The following is a 10,178-nucleotide window of genomic DNA, read 5'->3' on the forward strand; positions in this document are numbered from 1 at the left end:
AGCAGAGGATAAGGCCGTGCTGCAGCTACAATAAGTTGAGGTGAACCTTGAATATAGCTGGATTAGTACATTAGATATTTCAGTAAGACACCATCACATCATTACCTTGGCTTGATTGTTAATTTATATTGTTGAGGTCTCTCAGACTCTCACATCTGGAGAGCTGAGATTCAGCCCAGTGGCGACATCATGTGGCACTTTAATATAACTTCAAGACCGTCTGATGTCTCTTATTTTGAGCAGAAATTCCGAAATTTTCTTAACGGTAAAGATAGTCCACAAGGCAGACCTATTGGCCAAGGGGTGACATTTAGATTTGCCAGTTTGAAGGGAGGCAAGTTGGGGAGATAACAATTCTATGAATGAACAGACATAATTAGTGTGGGCAACACACTATAGTACTAGTGCTACTTTATTTCTCTTTCTAATCTAGATAAACTATAAATAAGAAACCACTCTCACAATTTCCCAGAATTGCATCTTTCTAGTTACTCATTGCCACAAGTAGCTGAAAAGTAGTACATACGGTAAATGCTTGTAGTCTAATTACAGGTAATACCCATTCATAGTGTCATTGAAGACATTACATTACTGCAGGTTTACGACAAACAAACCCAGGAGACGGTTATTATATTTTTTATTAAAAAACAAATAACATATAGCATTATGTGAAAGTAAATTTCAAGGCCCAATCCGCAAGTCCAAAACAATGACATTCTTGGAAACTAACTGCTGTACACATTGTCTCAGCTGTTTAAAATTCTGTTCCAAATGCACATTGGGCACTTTTATAATCTTTTTTTTTTTTCTTCTTTTGACTTTAACAGAAAAAGTAACTATATGAAAGCAAATTACAAGATGGCAGAAAAATAACAATAAAACTCAATAAATCAGGTCAGACCAAAAAGAATTGTGGTGAAACAAGCCCATTTTAAGTCCAATCTATACTTCGTCGCATGACGTGCCCAGCACTGAAAATACACGTTTCACAAATGTGACGTGTTTCGAGCTTGTAGAGCAGCCATTTTCGATGTGCTACACCGCTCGTACAACAGAGCATAAATTAAACATTAGAACGTCGTGGAGATAAATGGCAGTGGTCCGATTGACCCTTAATATACACTCTATGGTTTACCATGGTCATCATTTACATACAGGTGTTGGTGTTCTCCAGGTCTCATTTCTTCTGTTTAGGAGGAGGTCTAAAATGAGAGAGAAGACACATTTAGAACATCATAATAAAACCATGTCATGTTGGAGATATTGGTCCGTTTTGAAAGTTTTTGGAAGGTGGCATGAACTACTGTAAGTGTACATACATAAAATAGAGGGTATGCACATGCATAAATTGAGCGGCAAAGTGAGTTCAACATCGTTTAATGCAATCAGATAGGACTTCTCTGTTTGGATGTATGGGCTGTCATGGCAAGAAAGTAGTTTTTTGGCCACTCAGTAGGCGTTTCCGCATAACCTCCGGGTATGATGATGTCACACGCATAGCCGCATATCCTCTATATGACATTTAATTTGTGCGTCTTTTAACAGCATAGCGCTCCAGCCTCAGGGAAGTCATTACTATCTTAGTGTTAAAAAAAATACATATATATACACACTCACACACTTGGTCTATTACTATTAACCACTTAAGCCCTCTTTTATACTTTGTAGAGAAACAGAATATCTACACGCTCACAGTGCAACGTCGGTAGATCTCGTAGATCTGCCATTTTTTTTAACACTGGGAATACCCGGTTGAAAGTTGTTAACCACATCAACCCCAGCGTCCCTATTCTGGGGCAAACATTTGGCAAGAATAGCCAAATACAAGCTCACAACTTTGTGAGCTTGTAGATATTTTCAAAGAGATTTGGTGTAGACTGTAGGGGGAAAAACTGGCAGACATAGGAGAGACCCCGGTCAACCATGTAAGCACGGTTAAGTAAGGTTGTGCCATCCACCCACCTGTAGATCCCCACCACCACAGCGTGGTCTCTCTCATAGGGCTCTAGCGTGAGCTGCTCCTGTGGTTTCATGTTCTCCGAGCTCATCTTCTTCACCTCGGCCGCAAACACAGCTTCTGGAGCTGCCGTGGAGTCTATGCAGTTGGCCTGGAGAGACAGTCGATTTAAGTATTGTGTAAGCTGTGAGTTTGAGACCCATGCATTCACCCGTGCCTTCATCAACGTATGGCCGTCAGCCACACGTACCATTTAGCTTATTTAGTGGCACATAGCATTAATTAATTGTATGGTATTTATATTAATGGACGTTTCTTGGTGTCTGTTAATTATTTTCAATGTATTATTTATATTGTATACCTTGATGGAGATAACGAAATGTCCTCCGTTCTTCAGGAAGTTGTGAGCGTTCAGAGCAACGATTCGGGTCTGGTCAGGCTGGGCCACATCGGCAAAGATTACATCCACCATGCCTGAAAAGAGACCCATACGTATCAGCATCTGAATGATGGCTGTTATGACATCTGTGATTTATTGGACAGCAGAGCGGAAAGACAACACAACCACCCTGTGTTTAATCCGTAATCGTTATGGAAGAAAATGTAATTTGACTGAATTCACCCCCAGAGATCAATAAGGGTTTATCTTATCAAATCTTAACACTTAAATGGCTGCTCTAGTTATATGAACCATTCTCAACTTTGTGTCCCTAATTTTGGGCATGTCGTAGGCGGCCGTAAAAACAGAAAAGCCTACGACATATTGTGAAGCGATTGTACGTACCAACCAGCATGCGGTATTTGTGTGGGTGTCTGGCATCTTCAATGATGGGGATGATGTTTGTTCGTTTCTTCGCTACGTTGAGGAGATCGCGACCCGACCGATGTGAGAACTCCACGGCATAGACCAGCCCTTCCTGTACAAATAGAACAATGTATACACATACAAAAACAAGGTATAGGCATACATAAAATATGGTATACACAAGAGAGAAAAATTAAATAAAAATACACTAATTACTGAGCTCACTTCCGAATAATGAGAATTAGGTTGTAAATGGTCAAAGTTTCCTTTTTAGAGACAAATTTAATTTGGTTCGGGGAGTCACAAAATCTTGGCAGCACCAAACAGTCGAATTAATTTGCGGTACCCGACCCCCGAATCTCTGAAGGACGTCATATTGCAGTTTAAACGGAGCCGAACTGAAATAAATTCGGCTCTAAAAACAGAGTATGCATGCATATGCACTAAGGCTACGATCCCCGGCCAGCAGGGCTACATTGTGCACTTCATATTTCACTTTTTACATTTGATACCAGTAGAAAGCTGTGTGTAAAATAGCTGTTCTACAACTACAAGATCAACATGTCGCATCATGACACGTTGTGAGCCTGACAGCTTGTAGAACGGCTATTTAATTATCCCAAAATAGGGACACCAGGTTGAAAGTGGTGACATTTCAACATTTTGGGGGACACCTTCTTTATGTCTGACATGTTACTGACCGGTCCGACAATGTCCGAGACGTGAGACACGGTGGTCCCAGACGCTGCTCCCAGGTACATGACTTTCGCACCCGGCTTGATGTGAATCTGGTCTACTCCTCCCAAGATGGCCGCCGCTAGTTTGGACCGGAAGGGGTTCCATGCCCTGTACTCAATCTTTGTTTCTCCCTCCTGAGACAAAAAGACAGGAAAATTTCACTGTAAGCCACTGTAAATCAACTGATGTCACAGACTGTTTCACCATCAAGCTTTACTTTTTTTAAACAGCTGATGGTTCAACACCATCACCGGGTACACCGTTTCTCAAGCGGCAGGTCGGGACCCAAAAGGAGGTCTTTGACGAAGTTCAATAGACAAATGTGTAATGTTCTGATTTTATCAACATAACATTTTGATGCACCAACAGTTAAAGGCCCACTTCACCTCTGGGACAACCAGATCTTATTTTATTGTTGTTTGGGACACGATCAACACAATCCTGAGTTGTTTTTTTGTGTTCAATCTGCGTTTTGAGATATTTTATTATTTCAGCATGACTAGTGATGCATTTTGCATCATATGATGCAGCATCATATGATGATCTGGTTGTCCCAGAGGTGAAGTGGGCTTTTAACCACTAAAACCCAACACACTTAATTCACCGGAAGGTCTCCGGTGAAAATTAGCCAATCTTCAAGCTCACCACGTGAGCTTGTAGATCTGCAATTCTCACCAAATTGATGCTAGGGTTCAAGCGGCTGTGCAAGCAATACGGTCATTATTATCATCCTTTGTGTAGTCTTACCTCTACACTCATCCTCTTCTCTCCATAGACAGACTCTCCCACCACCATGTTCTTTGTGACCAAAGCATCCTCCTTCCCTCTGCAGATGAACACTCCTGAAACAAACAATACATAAATTATAACAAAACCAGAATGTTGATCAGTAAAAGTCTTACTGGTATAGTAAAATACCAGTAAGACTCCCTAATCGGGAGATAAGCGAGCATCAGGTCGCATACACAAACTTTAGAAGGCAATCGTATCCAATCAGGAGGGAATATGGGAAATGGGACAGATCCATGTTGATGCCATGACTTTAGAGATACTGCATGTGTACCACTTTGCATGATTTTAGGCCAACATATGTAGGAGCAGTGTCCAAAAATGTGTTTTGCAATAATCGGCCTCATTGTGGCGCTAGAAGAGGGCCATGTGAGAAATCAGGTTGCGAGTTGCCATCCGAGAGTGTGTGCAAAGTTTGGGCATGGATAGGAGCAACGGTTCGGAGGGACAGCCGGTGGAGCTTATTAAATATTATAGACTATATATTATTTTGAAAAGTAAGATATAGCTATAGCTATATATATCTACAAGTTTCTACACATTGCTAACTTGTAAATGGGTAATTTTCCATTTTCACACACACAAAAATGAATTTGTTAAATGAAGATAGTAGATTATTACAACATGCACCAGAACCTTCCTTTAATGAACCTCTAAAAAAAACTTTTCTTCTAACTATTAACTCATACAGTGCCCCGGGCCACAAGTGGCCGCTAGAGTGCCAGAAAAATCTCTATAGGCTTTCGCTCTAGCTTCCGTCGACACTGTTCGAAGTGCCTTGGGATTTCACTCCAGCCAATGCTATGGGTGACGAGAGGAGGAAGTTAGCTTACAATTAGCCATTCGCTGCTAACCCCTTTAGAAGCCCGATCTAAAGCTATTTCAGTCGCAAAAAAACTTTCTCTTTGGTCTGGGAACACAATTCAGAGAAAATCCTCTCTTAAGATGTGACTTATTATTGGAGTGGGCTGCGCGATGCGGCCTTTTGCGCGAATACGGCCCGTGGATGGCCGAGTGTCGGCCCCGGCCATGGATGGAAATTTAGACCGGGTCTTCGTTGAGGCCTCCGATTAAATAATTCATTTTTATTAAATAATCCGGACTAGATCGGGATAGGCACCCTGGAATACGTTGCGCCGCCGACAGTATAGATTGAGGTTTTTTTGGGGGGCTCTAAACTTTATTTTAAACCATTTTCAATTGAATAAATCGTCGGACCATCTAGCGTCTCTCGTTGGTAAGCGCTGGACGAGCCAGGACCACCCACGTTGGTCCAAGCAGCTCAGGGTAAGTAAAATAGCAAATAAAATATTGTATTGGATTGAAAATATCCCGAACTTGTTCGGGATAGGCACGATTAGGCTTAACAGAAGTGATGATATTAACGATGATGATAATAACAATAATACCAACCTTCATGTCTGTGTGGCTCCACCATGACCCTCCTTCCTGCACCAAAGCCCCCTCTGCCTCCTCGGCCCCCCCTCGGTGTACCCCTCCCCCCTCCACGTCCCCTGAAACCGCCACGGCCCCCCTCTGGTGACCTGAAACTTCCACCACCACCTGAAAGAACACATTAAAAAACGCTGTTAGAAAGATACAGTTTATGCCATTTGACCCTAATAGAAATAATACTGAGATAAGATAGAGGACAATATCCCTCGTTTACAATAGTTAACCTAATAATACGACTGATTTTGGTCAACAGTGACTTCAAACTAGATGCACCATTTACAATTTATTTTTTGTATATCATTTTCCTTCTCAGCAGAATAGCTGCCAAAAGCTTAATGGACAAAAAAAAAAGAAAATCAGTCAACCCCTGATTGCCACTCAATGTAGAGTTCTCAACGGGCCTGAAAATTAAGGCCCGGCCCTAACTGGGCCCTAACTGGACAGGCCCGAGGCCCTACCCGGCCCTACTAGTTAGCATACATTTTAGGCCCCTTCGGGTCGGGTTACGGGTATGGTCGGGTCTATAACGGAGTAATAGTAATAAAATAATAAAAAAATATATTTTCTTTTTTCATTAAGCCCGAGGCCCAACTAATTAGCATACATTTTAGGCCCTACCCTACATGTCGGTCGGGTTCGGGTATGGTCGGGTTCAGGCAGAATTTGAGAACTCTAACTCAATGACATAAACAAAATCTGATCTCCAATATTGATAATGGAACATCGGTGACATTGTAGCCAATTTCATCAGGTTATCACAGATCACACTATAAATAGCCATCAGATGCATATCTCTGCTGTCGGGCAGGAGCCAACTATGTCCGAAATATTAACTCTTCAGGAAATGGAGGGGGGGAAAAAAGAACGTTTTCAGGCCAAGGACCCCTTAGTTGAGAGAGATGAAGCAGGGACCCCATACAACCTTTTTTCATAGATTCCATATAGTTTCATCGTTTGACGGCATAATCGTCAGTGTATTTTGGATTCATGTCAATTTGTGTTTCCAGATATTTAACCACTTGAACCATCAATACTTAATAAACTTGACCTTTCAATCTGTACTTAAGTCTGCTCCCCCCCCCCCCCCCCCACACACCAAACCTCTTTGCCGAAAATAGACGATCTACAAGCTCACAACACTGTTGTGAGCTTGTAGATCTGCTATTTTCGGCTAAGGTCCGCAGAATATGGATGCTAGGGTTCAAGTGGTTAATATAAAAAAGGAGAAAAAAAAGTCACACAAAGATTTGGAAGACCACCTGCAGTAATAACTACTCTTAGAGGACCCCCTTGAAACAGATAGCTGGTTTCTGTCATTGTGTGAACTTGTCCTCACCTCGTCCTCTGAAGCCCCCTCTTCCTCCCCGGTCACCAAAGCCTCCTCCTCCACGGTCACCAAAGCCGCCTCTTCCTCCTCCACCTCCAAAGCCTCCTCCACCACCAAAACCTCCTCTTCCTCCACGGTCACCAAAACCTCCCCTTCCTCCACGGAATCCTCCACGACCCCCACGATCCCCACCTCCACGGGGGCTAAAGCCTGTAGGACACACAGGGAAACAATGGCAGAAGCTCCAACAACAATACTACTATACTAGCGCTACAAATTAATGCCAATGCTCTTTATCTTTTACATGACAATTATTAAAGATAAAAAGATTTTCCTGAAACCAAAATGCCTTTGAATGCATCTTGTGTTGCACAGGTGAAAAGAGACATTAGATGTATTGAATAAACACGTCACAACATTTTACCATTTTGGAACTTTACTCAGGATTAACAGACTTTATTATCAAAAGCAAGGAACTCACAGAATCTCATATATAGTTGTCAATTTAAGAGGTCAGAGTGCCCGCTAGTGGTAGAACGATTGTCAAATAAATTGAGGTCAAGATACTTAGTATGTTAGATGTTTTAAACCAGTGGTTCTCAACCTTTTCAGGCCGTGACGCCCAAAATAATCATATTTTAATTGGGGACGCCCACCACCCTGAAGAGCACTAAGAGTTGAGGCATTACATTTTGTATAACACAGTTCTATTGTGAAAATAGCAGATCTACATGCTCACAACACCTCGCAACACCGTTGCAAGGCGTTGAGCATGTAGATCAGACATCACGATTTCTGCCTCTAATATTTCACAATTTGTTTAATTTGTCATTTTAGAAATGTGCAGAGTCAGACACCCTCTATAGACTTAAACTGTATGTTGGTTTGTTTACAGTTGAGTTGGAAAACAATGTTGCACATTACAAAAAAAAAAATTATAAAAATATTTTGGGGGGTCCCCAGATGATTAATCATCTGGGGACCCCCCAAAATATTTTTTTAAACAAAAATGGGCACTGTAAATTGCATCAGTTGTGTGTGTCATGAGAAAGGTGACACTAGGGACGCCCGCTGGGCTAGCGGTCCAGGCGAATATCACATAGGCTTTGAAGCAAAGGCTACCCAGGAAGATTTTAGCATAACAATGTCAATTTGGCAAATTCTGTCCAAAAGAGATGCTTCTAGTAATAAACAGTTGTAGTTTGTCTGGTGACTATGGTCCAAAATAAAGATGCAATGATAATTTTGTTGTCAATTAAAATAATTACCAACCATTTTCATAATCGATTAATTATCTCTTAATAATTAATTAAACAAGCTAAACGATGAGATTCCAAAGTCTTAAATGTGAATAGTCTGTTCTTCCAGCCAGTCTCTCTACTAGGGTCTCACAGGGGCCTAAGTTTATAGTTAAATTCTTTGAGTTAGTTTTGGACTGTGGCTGCAACTAGTACTAGGCCTATTACAATTTAGGCATCTTGCTCTTAATCCAGGTTGTTTTCACGACTAATTGATTGATTTAGCATGTATGTCAGAAAATGTGTGTGTGTGTGTGTGTGTGTGTGTGTGTGTGTGTGTGTGTGTGTGTGTGAAGTCTTTAACTGTCTTCGTTTGTTCCACAGCCCATGAACCCAAATACATTGCTTTTACTATCATAAAGAAATGAGAATAAAGAAACAGTTGTTGTCTTGTAGTAAAGATACGGATGTGTTTTGTTTGATTAATGAGACCGGATGCATTGCATAGGTTGGTTAGAAGGTGAGCCAGGATTCACTGCTGTACTTCTGACAACAACAACATTGTTTGGAAGATGTATCCAGGTTACTTCTTAAGTCTCAAAGCACAAGTTACCAGGCGCCATTCAATGGAATGTAAATCTTTCAGTTCCCAGGACCACATTCCACAATGGAAACAGGCCCCTCCCTTTGTCTTAGTGTTTTCCTTTTAACAATCATATCGTAAAATCGTACCTCTGTAGTATTTGAAAACTATATTACGGTATATCTACATACTATATATGTTTATCAATAGAGTATCACAATGTGCATTAACAATAACCGCGATAAGTTGCGGAAGATATTTACAATGTTAACAAAAGCAGATTTAATGCGCAGATTAAACGTAAATTATAATAATTACACCAATAAAGATGTGATTTAGGACTATTAGTATAAAAACGGTGCATTTCCTCCCACAACAAGGAAGAACAGCAGTGTCCACCTCAACACGTGTGTCGCTTTCAATGCGACCATGTGGAGTTACAGTGAAACACTTTAGCAGCTAACGGGCAACGAGCACTTTAACGGCAATTTAAATGGCCATTATGATATGATCTTCATCAACAAACATAGCATGACAATTAAAAAGGCCACATAGGTTGATGTGGTACATTTATAACAGCCGACTAACGCGTTAATCCCATGTTTGATAACAGGCTGCTTGTGGGCAGCGATGGCGCAGCAAGGCCGAGTTTACAACCCGTGCCAAAGAAAGTTAACGTTAAAATGAACAATGTAACCGCGTAAAATACGCATAAATAACAACAACCGAGAAGTAAACATGTAAACTATACAGTACCTGGCACCATGTCTGCTTCAAACTGGGTTGTAAAGTGTTATTTTTTTGTTTTTGTTGCAGAGTTCCTTCTCGCTCCTCACTTCGTCTTTACTTTCTGCGTGCAACTGATGATGATCGCTTCTTCTGGTTGGTTCGAGCGAAGGTTGCGCATGCGCGCATCGCACAGGATGCCCATGTGGCCGGAGAGAAAGTTCCCATGATGCTTTGCTCGTCTGGGCTCGTTGCTGTTTATGGCCACCAGAGGGCGCCACAAACCAATATGTCCTGTTTTTGTGACCCGTTTACCTACCCTAGTGTTTCTCAAACTTTCGAATGTCAAGTGTCTTCCCTTAATTATGTTGTGTAAAGCACTTTGAATTGTCTTGTTGTTGAAATGTGCTATACAAACACAAACATTACTTCTTTATAAATGACATTCCTTTATTGTTCACTACAACAGGAAAACTGTATTCTTTTTGTGAGTCATATGGTTCTCTATGTACTGATGCCAAAGCAAAAGCTATTGTAACAAAATCCTCAGGATCAGTTCG

At 41.2% G+C, this 10,178-nt stretch overlaps 1 protein-coding gene across 1 annotated transcript; it reads right to left on the reverse strand.

Annotated features, from left to right (window-relative positions):
• Positions 1-620: 620 nt before the first annotated feature.
• Positions 621-9,757, reverse strand: fbl (fibrillarin). The gene is made up of 9 exons (XM_080746311.1): positions 9,649-9,757; positions 7,081-7,281; positions 5,703-5,852; positions 4,248-4,342; positions 3,464-3,634; positions 2,742-2,874; positions 2,319-2,431; positions 1,963-2,108; positions 621-1,202 (listed from the first exon to the last, which is right to left on the reverse strand). The coding sequence occupies exons 1-9, from the start codon at positions 9,656-9,658 to the stop codon at positions 1,178-1,180; spliced, it is 1,044 nt and encodes a 347-aa protein (XP_080602437.1). The 5' UTR covers positions 9,659-9,757; the 3' UTR covers positions 621-1,177.
• Between the last annotated feature and the right edge of the window lie 421 nt (positions 9,758-10,178).

Source organism: Nannobrachium achirus (assembly GCF_963921795.1).
Source record: "Nannobrachium achirus genome assembly, chromosome: 2".
Taxonomy (NCBI): Eukaryota; Metazoa; Chordata; class Actinopteri; order Myctophiformes; family Myctophidae; genus Nannobrachium; species Nannobrachium achirus.

Excerpts from the sequence above, each read along its gene's own strand:
- fbl (XM_080746311.1), bottom strand. Across the intron at positions 5,853-7,080 it reads AGGGGGCTTCAGAGGACGAG|GTGGTGGTGGAAGTTTCAGG; the intron begins GTGAGGACAAGT and ends GTGTTCTTTCAG. Across the intron at positions 3,635-4,247 it reads AGAAGAGGATGAGTGTAGAG|GAGGGAGAAACAAAGATTGA; the intron begins GTAAGACTACAC and ends TTTTTGTCTCAG.